The sequence below is a fragment of the Pan paniscus genome, chromosome 20 (assembly GCF_029289425.2).
Source record: "Pan paniscus chromosome 20, NHGRI_mPanPan1-v2.0_pri, whole genome shotgun sequence".
Lineage (NCBI taxonomy): Eukaryota > Metazoa > Chordata > Mammalia > Primates > Hominidae > Pan > Pan paniscus.
This window is the reverse complement of record NC_073269.2, coordinates 61207664-61223375: the sequence shown is the minus strand read 5'-3', so window position 1 is coordinate 61223375 and position 15712 is coordinate 61207664. Positions and strand designations below refer to the sequence as shown.

The 15712-nt window shown below is 59.1% G+C and overlaps 1 protein-coding gene across 6 annotated transcripts; it reads right to left on the bottom strand.

Annotated features, from left to right (window-relative positions):
• Positions 1–2875: 2875 nt before the first annotated feature.
• Positions 2876–14837, bottom strand: EPS8L1 (EPS8 signaling adaptor L1). Of its 6 annotated transcripts, XM_034946655.2 has the most exons (20): positions 14696–14837; positions 13714–13767; positions 12068–12108; positions 11731–11789; positions 10937–11098; positions 10510–10659; positions 9934–10016; positions 9296–9557; positions 8885–9011; positions 8604–8692; positions 8435–8509; positions 8182–8330; positions 7272–7413; positions 7147–7175; positions 4826–4958; positions 4605–4736; positions 4278–4404; positions 3908–4082; positions 3362–3494; positions 2876–3269 (listed from the first exon to the last, which is right to left on the bottom strand). In XM_034946655.2, the coding sequence occupies exons 2-20, from the start codon at positions 13728–13730 to the stop codon at positions 3183–3185; spliced, it is 2172 nt and encodes a 723-aa protein (XP_034802546.2). In that variant the 5' UTR covers positions 13731–13767; positions 14696–14837; the 3' UTR covers positions 2876–3182. The 6 variants fall into 6 exon arrangements, with proteins under 6 accessions (XP_034802546.2, XP_034802545.2, XP_003809945.3 ...); XM_034946654.2 differs by having other exon boundaries at positions 7147–7413; XM_003809897.5 differs by lacking the exons at positions 10510–10659; positions 10937–11098; positions 11731–11789; ... (1 more) ...; positions 13714–13767; positions 14696–14837 and adding an exon at positions 10247–10420.
• Positions 14838–15712: the final 875 nt, after the last annotated feature.

Genomic DNA, 15712 nt, shown 5'->3' with positions numbered 1-15712 from the left:
GGAGCCCGCGTGATCGCAGGCGGGGGGCTGAGGGGAAGCTGATGGGGCAGGAGGGATCAGCGGGCAAGACCTCTGGGGCCAAGGATATGGAGCTGGGGAGCTTGGGTTTTGCCATCAGTGTCTTTGAAACAAATTTAGTCAATTGCCAACATTTAACATTTGGAGAAATTTGTGTGTAAAAATCTGGGATTTTGGCCGGGTGTGGTGGCTCACGCCTGTAATCCCAGCACTTTGGGAGGCCGAGGTGGGTGGATCATTTGAGGTCAGGAGTTCGAGACCAGCCTGGCCAACATGGTGAAACCCCATCTCTACTAAAAATGCAAAAATTAGCCAGGCCTGGTGATAGGTGCCTGTAATCGCATCTACTCTACTTGGGAGGCTGAGGCAGGAGAATCGCTTGAACCTGAGAGGCAGAGGTTGCAGTGAGCCAAGATCGAGTCACTGCACTCCAGCCTGGGCAGCAGAGCGAGACTCCATCTCAAAAACAAACAAACAAACAAAAAACAAAAAGAATTTTGGCTTCTTTTGAAAGAACAGGAATCTGCGACAATATGAACTTTTCAGTCCTGCATAGCCACCGTTGACTAGAGCTGAGTAGGAGCCATCTTCTGAGGTGAGGCATTCATTCAATAATTAGTATAACACCAACAGGAAGAACAGGACTGAGTGAGTACTGTGTGACTGATAATTACTGAACAAAACAAAGATCCAGTACTTTTAGGAGGGGAGCATCCGATGTTAAATGTATTTCAAGGTGGCGGCGCTCTGGAGAGAAGAAAGGGGTTGGGAAGGTGGGTGCACATGTGTGCACATGTGTTTTGAATAGAGTGGTCTAGGCAGGCCTCACGGAAAAGCTGGTGCAGGCAGATGCTTGAAGGTGGTGGAGAGGGAGCTGTGTAGGTATTTGAGGGAAGGGTGCTCTGGATGATGGGAGCTCTGTGTGTGGAGGCCCTGGGGAGGGAGCTGTGTAGTTATTTGAGGGAAGGGTGCTCTGGATGATGGGAGCTCTGTGTGTGGAGACCCTGGGGAGGGAGCTGTGTAGGTATTTGAGGGATGATGGGAGCTGTGTGTGTGGAGGCCCTGGGGTAGGAACGCACCTGGTGTGCTGCAGGAAGCTGAGGAGGTGGAGAAAGCAGGGAATGAGGCTAGAGAGGTCACGGTGGCTGTGTGGAGACTTGGCCCTGGGAAGGGCTTGAGCTGTGAGATTGGAGCTCTGGGTGTCTTTTGGAGCATGGCCATGGCCTGACTTAGGTTTTAACAGGTCCCTCTGGCATGGAGAACAGGCTAGGGGTTGGTGGTGAGGATTGGGGAGACCAGCTAAGGGTCTACTGGTGAAATCCAAGCAAGAGAGAGGGTGGCTCTGGCTGGGGTGATGGGAGTGAAGATGGTGAGAGATAGTCAGGTTCTGAGAATATTGGAAGATACAGCTGCCAGGATGTTCAAACAAGCTGGCCTGTGACGGGGGTAGGGCTGAGGCCCGGCTGGCTCACTTGGGTCTCTTGCTGGGTTCCTGCAGGCATTTCAGTTTGCAGCCTAGGTGGCGAGAGCCACGGGGGCTTATTGGGGGAGGAGGGGAATGGAGCAAAGAGGTTTGGGGGAATTGCCTACCTTTCCTATTCCCCTACTAAGAATGAGGGGTGGGGCCCCGGGCAAGTGGTAGAGGGGCTGAGAGTATTCTGGGCAGAAGCAACCACATGAACCAAGCTTGGCAGCAGGAGGAGGGAAGCTGAGCCCCGTGGTCGGAGAAGCTGGTGAGCCGAGTGGGCAACCTGTGACTGCCAAGCTGGGGCCTGGTTTTATCCGGTGAGCCATAGGGAGCCAAGGGAAGTATGTGAGTAGGATCTAGGGATGGGGCAGATAGGAGAAGGACTCTTGGAGATCCAAAGAGGAAGGAAGGAACCAGAAGGAACCAGGCAGGAGGTGGCAAAGTGGGGACTGAGAACTCCTGCCTGCCCCAAGGGTGGGGGGCGGTGGTGGGGTGGGGGGGGGGGGCGTCTCTCTGATCCTTTCCCATCTTGGAGGGCGCCATCTGGTGGCCCAGGTTGGAACAACTCCGGGAGAGGCTTGAGGCCCAGAGGCCCGCAGTAATCTGGGGATGGCAGAGCCAGGGGAGAAAGAGAAAGGGCCATTCTTCCCAAAGGCAGAGAATGTCCAGTCTGGAAAACAGTGGGATCCAGAGAAAAGCAGACCTTACCAGCCACCTGGATAATGGGGAAAAGAAAGTTACAGGGCTTGCCAGAGGGAAAAGGAGCTAGTTCTTGAGGGATTAGGAAGTTTTCAGTTGGCTGCCATCTCCCAGAACAAAGAGTGGCCAGAAAGCTGTGGCATGCTTGGGAGGCAGCCAGTTCTACCTGGTAGGGCCGTGGCAGGAGGTGGGGGACAAAATGGAGAAGTGGATGCTGGGAAACTAGCTTCGGGGATGAGGGCAGGCTTCCCCACAGTGAGTGTTTGAGCTGGGCCAGGGAGGCTGAACCGGAGTTCGCCAGGCAGGGAATGACTGTTTCAGCCAGCAGAGACAGCAGGTGCAAACCTCAGAGGTTGAAGAGGTTGAACGCTTGGGAGCGTTTGGAGAAGGGCAGGGCCAGGACGCAGGAAGGAATGAAGTGAGAACGTTGGTGAGGCGGGAAGGGAGACACAAAGCCTCATGCCCAGCAGCCGCGAACCAGGGAAACGTGAAGGTGGGGCAAGTTGGACTAGGCTGGCTAGGAGGTCAGGAGGGAGCCTGGTTTGGGACCCTGGGGATGGAAAGGAGGGTTCAGAGAGAAACCAAAGAGGGTGGAACATCTTCCAGGTTCCTTGAAGCTGTGACTGGGGCGAGGGGCAGGTTTCTGGGCCCCCTGGTAGCCGGGTAGAGGACAGCAGTTGACACACCATCTGCTCAGCAAGGAGGCTGTTTATAGGCTGGGCGGCATATTACAATGCTCAGGGCTCCACTGCACTCTCTCGGGGGTCTGCTAGCGCTTTCCGTAGACTGTATCCACGCCCTCCCCACTCCCAGCCAGTCCAGATCCTCTCCGGAGGGACTGCAGCAAGGATCGTTAAGTCTGTCCACCGGGATGGGGGAAGACCAGGGCCGGAGCAGATTGGCCATCCTTCAGAAGATCGACTTCCGCTATTGGGGAGAGTCTGAAGAGTCCGTTCTCCCACGGGGCCTCGTCACTCTGCGAAGGGCGCCTGGCAGGTCAAATGACCTCCATTTCCACTTCGCCTTCCACCTTCTTCTTTTGCTTCTCCATCACTGCCTCCAGCTCTGACACTTTCTCTTTGTCCTGGAGGGCGGGGTGGAAATCGCTTTGTCCTGGCGTCCGAGCCCTCGGCATCCCAACCCTACCCAGACCTAGGGACCAGCGGTCCGGCTCACCTCCAGCAGCGCGCGCTGCACGGTGACCTGGCTGTACACACGTGCCCCCTCCTCGGGGCTCACCGCCCGCAGCTCCTCCTTCTGCAGCGAGAAAAGCTGCGCCCCGGTCAGCACACCCAGCGCGTCCACGGTCCTGAGCGAGGGCATCCCGGGCGCGGTCAGGCCGGTCGGCGGAGGCCCCAGCCCGGACAATCATGTCACGCCCACCCGGCGATGGTCCAATCAGAACAGCGTTCCAGCTCTAGCGGGGGCAGGCCCGACACCTCCTGAACCCCACCCACCAATCACAATGTTGCCACCCGGGGGGCGTGGCCGCATCCTGCTTTCGAAGGATGCGGGATTTCCCTAAGGATCCAGTCGGAGTCTGAAAAAACATGGCAATCACAGCCTGCCATTGGGTGTTGCTACCAGACAGACCCTCACTTCGGGCTATTCCCGGCTCCCTGTGGTCTCCACGACTGCCGCCCCCCGACTCCCGGCCGATCGGAACGCTCCGCTCCCAGCGTCCGTATCAACCCGCGCCGAGAGGGCCCCGGCCCCACTCACCCGGAGCTAAAGCCCTTGGCCTGCAGCCAGGCGCGGACCTCGGAGGCGTCCGAGCCCGGGCTGAGCTGCGGTTCCGGGGCGCGGAGCCCTGGGACTGTGCGGCTCGGACCCGAGCGGCCCTGGGCCAGGCGCGCCTGCAGTTCCTCGTTGACGATGAGCATCTGGGAGAATTTCTCTGCAGGCGGGAAACCGGGAGGGAGGGAGTGCGGGCTCAGGGCGAGGGGTCCTGGGGCCAGAGGGCGGGGTGGGGGAGCGCTCCAGCGTCCCCAGAATGGGACGGGAGTCCATTTGCTCTTTCTGAGCCCCCGTTTCCCTGCCTGGAAAGCAAGGATAAGGACCGCTCCCCGCAGCCGGCGTCCCCACCACTCACCCTTCTCGCTGGGGTCCAAGCCGTTGAGGCTATCGCAGCTGTCCCAGCGGGGCCTGTCCCAGCGGGGCCGAGCCGGAGCTGGAGGTGGGGCCGGGGCTGGGGCTGGTGGCGGAGGAGGAGTGCTGTTCTGAAAGGAAGGAGAGGAGAGTACCTGGGTTAGGGAGAGGACTCAAGAGTCCCAGCCTCTCCCCTTTCTGGAGATGCATTTCTGAACCCCCAGTCACCACCTGCTCCGGCACTCTTGACAGCTGATCCCCACGCCCCTTGTTCTCAGGATCTGGTCCCAGCCTCTCCTCCCTCAAGATCCCAGCGTCTGCGCTGGCTCACCAGGCTGCGGGCAGGGCTTTGGCTGTGGTGCAGCCGGGGTCCGGGGTGGGGTGTCAGGATGTTGTAGGGCACATATCCCTCCTGCCCCGCTGGGTCCCGAACCTTCCACCACTTACGACTGTCATCCAGGACCTGGGTGTGGTAAAGAACAGAGGGTTCAGAGCCTGCGTCTGCAGCTAGGGCTGGCTAATTCCTGCCCCTCAGCCTCCCGCTCCTCTAACCTCCAGTACGTCCCGCTGCTTGACCGACAGCTCACTGCTGTTGCGGGCCTGGAAGTCATAATTACACAGGACCCATTTTCCTGCTGTCTCTGACTCCAGCTGAGGCTCAGATTCTGGCTCCAAGTCTTGGTGACTGAGGAGAAGCGGGAGGGTTGGAGATAAGGAGGCAGCCAGCCCCATTGCTCTGGGCTGCAGGGTGCTGGTGTGAGCGGGGGTTAGAGCCAAGCTGGGGGCACAGCAGGGGCCGGGTTAATACTGTTAATAGAAATTTGAAACGAGAATAACAGCCTGAATATGTTTTGCTCCCTCCGTTGCTTGGCATTGTGCTGTAGGCATATGTAGTGGGTACTATCCCACCATCGATTCCATTTTACAGAGGAGAATGAGGCTCAGAGTGAGAAAATCACTTGCCCACATCACACAGCTAGAAACAGCTGTCATTTATTGAGCATCTAATAGGCACTGGGCTTATATATCATAACTCATAAGCATAATAAAAACACTAGCTAGGCCGGGCGCGGTGGCTCACACCTGTAATCCCAGCGCTTTGGGAGGCTGAGGCGGGCAGATCACGAGGTCAAGAGATCGAGACCATCCTGGCCAACATGGTGAAACCCTGTCTCTACTAAAAAATACCCAAATTAGCTGGGCATGGTGGCACGCGCCTGTAGTCCCAGCTATTCTGGAGGCTGAGGCAGGAGAATCGCTTGAACCCGGCAGGCAGAAGTTGCAGTGAGCTGAGATCTCACCACTGCACTCCAGCCTGATGACAGAGTGAGACTGTCTCAAAAAACAATAGCTACCACTTCTGTAGCACTTACTGTGAGCTAGGCACTGTTCTGTTATGTATATTAGTTGATTTGATCTTTATGACAACCGTTGGTAGAACCATGAATTTGGACTCCCCTCTCTCCCCCAGTTTCTTCCTCCCCCAGAGACCCTATTATCTTCTCCATTTTCACAGAGGAGGAAGCTGAGGCACAGAGATGTAAAGGTCACAGAGTAAGAGAGTGGCATCGCCAGCCTGGGACCAGGGCAGCCCAGGTCTGAATAATGCTGCCTTAGTTTGCAGGCAGCTGGACTTGAACTTGAACCTGGTCACAGCCTTGAGCCCTTAACTGCTAGTTCCTACAACACCACAGACTTCTCACTGTTCCGGGAACGGATTATCATTATTCCCAGTTTCCCTGCAAAAAAGAACTTGAGGCTCGGAGAAAGTGACTTGAAGCTGTGAACAGGGAGGGGGGTTGCGATATCAGGCAGCTGGGGGCAGGGGTGGGATTTCAGCTCTGACCCCCAATAAGAGGGACCTCAGCCTGGATCAGGCCTACCTGTGCAGGGGAGAGGGGGGGTCTTCAGGGCCGCGGCACCCCCTGTGTGGGGCCGGCAGCTCCCAGCACGCTGTCCCTGCTGAGACCCTCTGCTCGGGCCCTCACCCAGACCCCCCTTTGTCTCCTCCAGCTTCGCTGCTTTGTTTTCGTCTCCTCCCACGTTGCTTCCCTCCAGTCTGCCCTCTATTTGTTCAAGGACCCTAGAGTTCTAGTCCATCTACCTCCTTCCCTCCCCCAGGACCCAGAGTCTGAGCCCCCACTGCTTGGTAGAACCATGACTTGGAATGTTCTTTCCTCCCCCAGGGAGTCCAGGCCTCAAGCTTCAATCTTATCCTTTTAACCCTTAAACCTTTTAACCCAGTCCGACACCCAGCAGCGACTTAGACAATTGCATTAGAGCCTCTGGAAAACCAAGAGTTTAATCGTCCAGCCTTTACCCCTCTCGGGGGCCCAGAGATACTACACTTCCTAACTTTCCCAGAAACTTGCCCCCAAGCCCTTGAAGTCCCAAGCCTGCTCCTCTGGATCTCCAGGATCCCAAGCACCAGACTTGGGCTCTTCTTCAAAACCCAAAGGTCCAATTCCCCAGCCTCTCCCCTCCAATATCCAGGGCTCTGTCCTCCTAGGGAGCCCAGGCATGGTGCTTCCCAGGCCCTGGGAAAACAAACTGCCTTCTTCCAGCCTTTTGGGGATCCAGGGATCCAACCTCTCAGACTTTACCCACTCCCAGCCCCTTTCCTCCCTTAGGCCCGGGAATCCGGGTCTCCATTCCCTCCTCCCTTGGCCCCAGAAGTCTGGGTCCCACCCCCTCCCTCCCTGCTCCTCCCTCTCTCCCAGCCCCGGCCCGCCCCATCACCATCTCACCCACCTGAGAAGAGCCAGGAAGACAGAAGGAAAAACACAGAAAAAAAGGGGGCGGAGTCAGCATCGGGAGCCCCCGGGACGCACCCCTCCTGGACCCCCTTGCCCTGCCCTGGGGCGGACACTCACCCATTGACAGCGACCTGGGGGGCGCTTTGCTGTAGGAAGTAAGAGAGTCGGGTCAGGCGGGGCCAGGCGGACCGGCCGCGCCCCCGGACTTCCCAGCCTCGGCCCTGCTGTGTCGCTTGGGTCACCTGCCGGCGCCTCCGCTCGTGCTGTAGCTGTTTCTCAACTGGGTCCTCCCAGGCGCGGCTCTGCGGGTCAGTGACCGGCGGCTCCCAGCCGCTGAAGAACTCGGGTCTGTATGGGGGTCCCTCTTCCGGGGGCAGCTCCAGCCTGCGGCCAGGGACAGGGCCAAGAGCTCAGGGATCCTGGTACAGCCCCCAACTTCGTTCTGTCATTAATTTCACTAAGTTTTCCCCTAAAGCTCGCTGTATCCCAACGATTCTAGCCCCGCCACTTTTCACCAAGTCCTGCCGGTAGCTCTAAGCCCAACTCAACAGCAATTTATATTTCTAGACCGGGCACCGTGGCTCACGCCTGTAATCCCAGCATTTTGGGAGGCCAAGATGGGAGGATCGCTTGAGGCCAGGAGTTCCAGACCAGCCTGGGCAAAATATTGAGACCCAATCCATCTCTCTCTCTGGAAAAAAATTGCCTTATCCAGCCTCTAAATCTCACCTGATTCCAAATCAGGTTTTCCATAAGGTCGGTTTCAGGTTCTGACCCTTTCCCTGCGGAACTCCCAGCCCGCAGTGCACAGACTCTGTCCCATCACCAAAGTTATAGACCAACCCTTCCAGAAGCCCCGCCCCTTCGCGTAGCCCCGCCCGTGCCCCGTAGCCCCTCTATTCCTTTAAGCCCCCCTTTTCTTTCAATCCGATTGGTCTAGTGGTCTTAAATCTTTCCTTCACGTTAATTCCTGGCCTTTCCTCCAATTGAATCTTGGCATCTGTCCTAAGCCCCGCCCCAACACAACTAAGCCACGCCTCTAACCCGTCCCTCCCCTCCTAGTCCTATTTTCCAATCATCATGCCACCCACCTCCCAGCGCCTTATGCTCCTCCAATCACCATGCCCCCTGCCTCCCAGCCCCGCCCCTCACCCGGGGCGGGTCCACGAGTCCCCCAACGAGGTCCAGAGCTCGTTTTCACGTGGAGTGACGTTGTCCCGCAGCAGCGCCACGGCATCCGACGTCAGGTGCGGCCGCCTAACACTGCTCGCGAACTCCGGCCCCCCCGACGTGTTCACAATCTGTCAGGGGAGCAGGAGGGGCAGGCTGTGCCGCCACACCTTCTACAAGTCGAACCCGATTCCTCCCGCTGCAAGGGGGCCCGAGGGTCTGGGGCGGGTCTCACCATCTGCAGAGGCCCGAAAAGGAAGTGCAACAGCTCCGGAGAGGAGGGGTCGGCGATGTTGCCGCGCAGCCGGGCCTGGGGCGTGGGGAGGGAGGTGGTTGGCGTGGGTGCGGGGACGGGACAGGTTCGCCGTGCCCGCGCCCCGGCCCAGGGGCGGACGCGTCCTCACCAGCAGGCTGAAGGCGTACTTGATCTTCTGCAGCACGTCGGTGTACTCGGCCTCCGAGGGCGGCTTGGCCCGCAGCGTCAGCAGGCCCTCTGAGGGGAGCAGACGGGCGCGGCGATGGGGACGCGGGGCCAGCACCAGACAGGCAGAGAGAGGTGGACACCCGGTTAAGATGGTGGTGAGGTCAGCCCTGGCAAGTGGCGGGAGGGGAGAGCCTGGGGAGAGCGGGGACATTTGGAAGAGATCGGGAGGGGGTTCAGATGCCACGCGAGGATGCCCCTTACCCCCAGCCGCCCGGCGCCGGGTCCTGCGGCCGCGTTCCCTGTGCTCCAGCACCCTGGCCGCCTCCGCCGACTTCTGCAGCCTCGATACAAAGCTCTCTACGTCGTCGAACACGTGGTTCAGGATGTCCTAGGGGACAGAGGAGGGGGAAGCTCAGGGCTCCCGAGTTCCAAAACCATCCCCGTCGAAGCCCTGAACCTGAGCACCTATACACTTCCCCAGATCAGGCCACGCCCCAAACACCTGGCCACGCCCCACAACCAAGCCCCGCCCCCGACCCAGCCCCTCTTCTATAACGCACAAGTCTGACCAGACAGAGAACGCCCGTCCCGCAGCCGGCCCCGCCCTTCCACGCCCTAGCCCCGCCTCCAGTCGCCTGGCCCCGCCCCCAGACCCCTTCCTTCGCGGCTCACCACTTCTCGCTCCGCCTGCAGAACCGCCAGGTCAGGACCCCGGGGACCCAGGTCCGGGGAGGCCGAGTCAGCGTTGCTCGAGGTCCCCACCGGCTCAGGCCTCTGCGCCTCCTCTGCCTCGGGAATGGGCTTCGCCTGGGGTCGTCCGCGGCCCGCGCCCCGCTCTACGGTGCTGATCACTGCGCGGACTGACGGGCGGCGCTGCAGGGGCGGGGTCTCAGCGGCGGGCGAGCGGTCGCGCTGCAACTCCTCCTGCGTGGCCCTGCGGAGGGCGACGGGGACACCAAGGCTGGGTCCACTGAGGGGTCCAGGGAGGGGGAAATCCAGGGCGCAGAACGAGACACACAGGCTCAAAAGGCTCAAAGGGAATGAACAAGTTCAACGAGGTAGGGAGAAATCCGATATAGGGAGGGATAGCACCTCTCTAGAGTGAAACTGAGGGCCTGGACAGGGAACAGAGAAAAGAAGCAGAGTTCTGGAGAAGGGGTCAGCTCGTCTGGGAGGTACAGACAAGACTCGACTAGGGTGTGCTTGACTCCATGCAAAACTCTTGTTCTGTTCCAGGCTGGTGTTGTAGACTGAGGCACGAGGAGGGGAAACCGGCTTCCCAGAGACCCTGCCAACTTCTTGCCTCTCACCTGAGCGCCGCCGCCCTGCGTTCCCCGCGGCCCGAGCGGTAATTGTGCAGAGCCCCCTGGATGTCCTCTCGGATCAGCTCCGCCTGCCAATCACACCGTCAGGCCACGCCTCCCCACGCCGCACCCACTTCCTACCCGGGCCTCGCCCCTGGCCGATTTTTCAGCTCAGTCCCAGCCCACGTGCGGCTACCGTTCACGCCTGTGAACCCACGCACGTCCATGCCCCGAACTCACCCCTCGCCCTACACCTGTCCCTGCCCTAAGCCACGACCCCGCCCATGGAGACCCAGTCCGGGTGGTTCCTCGCCCCCACCTCGTCCTGGCTGCTCCCCCAGACCCTTCTTGGCCATGTTCTGTTCATGTCCTCATCCCACCTTCATGTTCTATCTTGACCCTGGGTCCAATCTCAAACCCCACTGCCTTCCAGAACTTCCTTCCCAGGTCCCCTGCCCTTCCTTGCTCTGATCCCGCCTTAGCCCCAGGCCCCGCCCCACCTAGAGGCCCCACCCATTTCCGCCCCGGCTCCAGGCTCCGCCCAGTTCCAGCTCCACCCCCAGAGCCAGCCCATCCGCTCACCCCGAGGCGCAGGCCCTGGAAGAAGTGCACGTCGGGCTGCGCGCGCTCGGGTTCCTGGCACACGAGCAGCAGCAACGAGCGGCTCCTGCCGGGTGGCATCACCGCGTCACAGCGCACAATGGCGCCCAGTGGGTACGACTCCAGCTCCTCCTGCCGGGTGGGATGGCGGGGTAAACTGAGGCCCCGAAATGATGGTACTACTAAATGGCGACGGGAGTGTGGGCCAGCAGGTCAGGGCAACCTCAGGCGGTTAGGGGGTTAGGGATAACAGCCCTGTTTAATAGATGAGGCTATTAAGGCTCAAGAAGGGGGCTGGGGTCCCTCGCCAGAGTTCCCAGAGGAAGGACGTGCAGGAGCCAAGATTCACACCCAGACCCCCAGAAGTCCCTGCCCCAGACACTCCTCCCACCCACGTGCCCCCTGGCACCTTGGAGGCCGGGTCGAGCAGCGTGACATGGTCGGGAGACACTCGCAGCAGCATCTCCTGTGCCCAGACTCGGCCCTGGCTATCCATGACGGCCAACTTCCTGGAGGCATCCTCCACGGTATGCACGCCATCGTCCTCACCCAGGCAGAACGTCACCAGGTGCTGGTACGGACCATGGAGAAAGCAGTGAGGCCCAAGATGATGCCAGGTGGGCTCAGAATCCCCCAGAATAATCAGACTTTCAGCCTGAGACTAACCACCCCTCCTCCAGGAAGCCTTCCTTGATCACCTGTTCCACAAATCAGCTCCTCCTCCCAGTGCCCTTTGTTTCCCTTTCATCAGAGTGACTAGCACCGGAGTCTGGCTTCTCACAGACTGGAGGCTCCTTGCGGGCAGGGAAGGAGTCTGGATTATAGCTCTCTCCTTCTAAATGCCTCCTCGGGTCTCCCGCTGTGCCCCCTGCCACCTCCATTAGAGCACCAGGCGCCTCTGTGGATTCCTCTGGACCTTGTCTACCCCTTCCTCATGCAGGGCTGTGTCTTGATTTGTCTCCGTGGTCCCACTGTCCAGCACAACAGCTGGCCCGGAGGAAAGGCTGGCAGATTTAGTGCACCCGAGGCCCCTGACTTCATATCCGTGACTGAGGTGAGGCAATGGAGGTCCATTTTATGGATGGGCAAACTGACTTTCCACATGCTTCCTGCTTGGGGGCCCAGCTGCTTTCAAAAGCCCTATCTCCTGAGGCCACCTTTGCCCCAGAAGATGTCCTGGGGGAACACAGACCCCAGACTCACATTGACTGGGTACTGGGATACATCAGCCATAACAACTGTGGAGTAACGCTTCCTCTGCTCTGCCAGGGGAGAAAGAGAATGAGCCTGGGAGTCCAGGCCCAGCCCCTCCTCCATCAGACCCAGGAGTCCAGGCCCCCAGCCCCTCCTCCCTCAGACCTAGGAGTCCAGCCCCCCAGCCCCTCTTCCCTCTGACCCAGAAGTCCAGCCCCCCAGCACCTCTTCCCTCTGACTCAGGAGTCCAGACCCCCAGCCCCTCCTCCTCCAAGACCCTGGATGCCAGGTCCTGTTTCTTTAGACGCAGTTCTATGGGCCTGGGGCTCCCTTGCCCCCCGCTCACCATAGATAGACTTGGCGCTTGGCTTCGGGGCAGCTTCTGGGCTGGTGAAGAAAAGAGGAATGAGAGAGACTGTGGGATTGGGGGCAGATCCTGTGGAAATGCCAAGCAGGGCAGCAAGGGCTTCATTACGAAGGTAATGGGGAGCGATGGAAGGGTTATTATTATTATTATTATTATTATTGAGCAGGAGAGCTCAGAGCCAGAGCTGGACTTTAAGAAGACAGGTAGGCTGGGCGCGGTGGCTCACGCCTGTAATCCCAGCACTTTGGGAGGCAGAGGTGGGCGGATCACAAAGTCAAGAGATTCAGACCATCTTGGCCAACATGGTGAAACCCTGTCTCTACTAAAAATACAAAAATTAGCTGGGTGTGGTGGCGGGCGCCTGTAGTCCCAGCTACGTGGGAGGCTAAGGCAGGAGAATCACTTGAACCTGGGAGGCGGAGGTTGCAGTGAGTCGAGATCGCACCACTGCACTCCAGCCTGGCAGCAGAGTGAGACCCCATCTCAAAAAAAAAAAAAAAAAGACAGGTCAGGTCAGGCGGTGGTGCTGGGTGGTAGGGGACTGTGATCTCTACCATGGCATAGTCCGGGATTCAAACCCTCTGTCTACTGCCTCCTTGCCATAAGACCTTCAGAAGGGGATTTAATCTCTCCTGCCTCAGTTTTTCTTTCTGTAACATAGTAACCATCTGGTAGGGCTGTTGGGCAAATTCAGTCAGATGATGCAGGTGAAGTATTCTGAAGGCTCAATAACTGTTATTATCATTCTTAAGATGCTGCCAGGGCTTAGCACACAGAAGTTGCTCAATAAATGGGAATGGTTACAATAGCATTAGTGGTATCTGAAGTAGACAGGGAATTATCTGCTTCCCCTCCCACTCCCATGGGCCAGGCGCTTCCCAACCACATCCTTCTCTGTCTCCTCCCGTCTTCAATTTCTTCCTAAGGTTACCTTTCCTAAGAATTCTTGAATCCCCACTTGCACGCACATAACAGAAGCTCAGCGATCAGGTGGCATCAGGGGAACTGAAAAACCCTTTTTCCCAAACTCCTGTTCCTCATCCCGCTCCTGCCAGTCTGATGTCACCACAATTTGATTACCTCTGGGCCAGAGAGCTCACTACCTACCATGCAGGTATTTTGACTCATCTCTCATTGTTTTTCTCCCTGCTTACTCTGGGGGACTTGAGTCTTCATTATAAACAGCCCTGATTTTCTAGCAAAGGGTTAATATTTACTAACAACATAACGATCGCAATAGCGGCTCCTATGAGTTGAGCACCTGCTGTCAGTGAGGTGGTCGGCTACGTCCTGTAATGCACTATCCCTCCAATTTTTCAACGTTGTCCCTGTGTCACAGAGGAGGGGCTGAGGCTCCAGGAGGTGATGTCCTCTGACCAGGGTTACATCAGCACTGAGTGTGAGGGCCAAACTGGAGCTCAGGCCTGTCTGCTCTGCAGTGGGGGCCCCTAACCCCAGGCTGGGCAGGGAGGAGAGAGGCTCTGGCTTCCTCCTGAGTGTCCGGGCTTGGGCCAGAGTCTGGGCCGCCGCAAACAGTCTGGGCTGCCGCAAGCGGGTGTGGGTGAGGAGGCGAGGGGAGGCGGGAGGTGTGCTGGGGCTGGGACCTGGGGTCCGGGGGCGCTTACCCTGTGGCGGTGCTCATGGTGCTGAGTGGTAGCTCCTGCCCACCTGGAGGTGCCCTGGGAGCCAGCAAACATGTGAAGGCCTGGCCAGTAGGAGCCTCTAATTCCTACCCCAGCCTCCTCCCTCAATGCAGGCATCCAGGCCCCAGCCCCTCCTCCCTCAGACCGAGGAGTCCAGGCCCCCAGCCCCTCCTCCCTCAGACCCAGGAGTCCAGGCCCCCAGCCCCTCCTCCCTCAGACCCAGGAGTCCAGGCCCCCAGCCCCTCCTCCCTCAGACCCAGGAGTCCAGGCCCCCAGCCCCTCCTCCCTCAGACCCAGGAGTCCAGGCCCCCAGCCCCTCCTCCCTCAGACCCAGGAGTCCAGGCCCCCAGCCCCTCCTCCCTCAGACCCAGGAGTCCAGGCCCCCAGCCCCTCCTCCCTCAGGCCCAGGAGTCCAGGCCCCCAGCCCCTCCTCCCTCAGACCCAGGAGTCCAGGCCCCCAGCCCCTCCTTCCTCAGACCCAGGAGTTCAGGCCCCAGCCCCTCCTCCTTCAGACACAGGAGTTCAGGCACCAGTCCCTCCTCCCTCAGACCCAGAAGTCCAGGCCCCAGTCCCTCTTCCCTAGACCCAGGAGTCCAGACCCCAGTCCCCTCCTCCCTCAGACCCAGGAGTCCAGGCCCCAGCCCCTCCTCCCTCAGACCCAGAAGTCCAGGCCCCCAATCCTTCCTCCCTTAGTCTCAGGAGACCAGGCCCCCAGCCCCTCCTCCCTTGGACCCTGGGGGTCCAGGCCCCCAGCCCCTCCCTCAGACCCAGGAATCCAGGCCCTCAGCCCCTCCTCCCTCAGACCTAGGAGTCCAGGACCCCAGGCCCTCCTCCCTCAGACCCAGGAGTCCAGACCCCCAGCCCCTCCTCCCTGAGACCCTGGAGTCCAGACCCCAGTCCCCCCGTCCCTCAGACCCATTGGTCAAGCCCTGGCCCCCTTCTCTCCGGACCCGGATCTCCTTACCTGCCTGCTCAGGCTCTGCCCTGCTCTCCGCTGTCCTTTCCCTTCCAGGCTGCCGGCCCCTCCTCCTGCTCCCTCCCAGGGCCGTCCTGCCTCCGCCTCCGCATACCTGAGCATTCACCTGGCACAGCCTGGCTGGAGTGACCCCGGGGCGGGGCTGGCAGACAGATCTAGGAGGGGCTGGGGGGACTGCAGGGGAGCCGGGAAACTAACCGTCTGCCTTGTAGCAACAGAATAATAGCAACGAACAGTACATTTGATGTCATACTTGTTCACAGGTCAGAGTTGAAAGCTCTGTCTTTAAAACTCCCTTGAAATTCTAACAGCGGGAGGAAGTTCGAGGTTTGATTCCTGCTTGACAGATGAGGAAGCTGAAGGCCAGAGAGGTTGAGCAACTGGTCCATTTCAGCACTTGGTTAAGGAGGGATTTGAACCCGGGGCTGACCTTCTGTCTCCAGGGCCAGTGGCAGCCCGTCTTCTGTGGACACCTCCTGTCCACGATCACTGCCTCTGCTCATGCCCTTACCCCCCCACCCATCCCGTTCCGCCTTCCTTTGGAAATTTCCCTCAATGACCCCCCCATTCTGACAAAAGCTAAGATTTAGCTCGATAATGCCCGGCCCAGCTCCAAGGACATCACAAAAATGAACAGGCTTCCCAGGCATAAACACCTTTCTGAAATCACTTTTCCAGAACTCCCTCCATGCTGTAGAGGTTACTAGCAAAGCTTTCCACATCATTTCTCCCCAGAGCCCCGTGAGGGGAGTGTGTCTGGGTGGGAGGCTGCCTTCGTCTCACAGATGAGAAAATGAGGAAGAGAAGGGTTAAGAAACTTGCGTGGGTACAATGGCTCACATCTGTAATCCCAGCACTTTGGGAGGCCGAGGCAGGCGGATCACCTGAGGACAGGAGTTCGAGACCAGCCCAGCCAACATGGTGAAACCCCATCTCTACTAAAAACACAAAAATTATCCAGGTGTGGTGGCGGGTGCCTGTAATCCCAGCTACTCAGGAGGCTGA

Excerpts from the sequence above, each read along its gene's own strand:
- EPS8L1 (XM_034946654.2), bottom strand. Across the intron at positions 10,017-10,509 it reads TCCAGGGCCTGCGCCTCGGG|GCGGAGCTGATCCGAGAGGA; the intron begins GTGAGCGGATGG and ends TGTGATTGGCAG. Across the intron at positions 4,737-4,825 it reads AGCAGCGGGACGTACTGGAG|GTCCTGGATGACAGTCGTAA; the intron begins GTTAGAGGAGCG and ends TACCACACCCAG.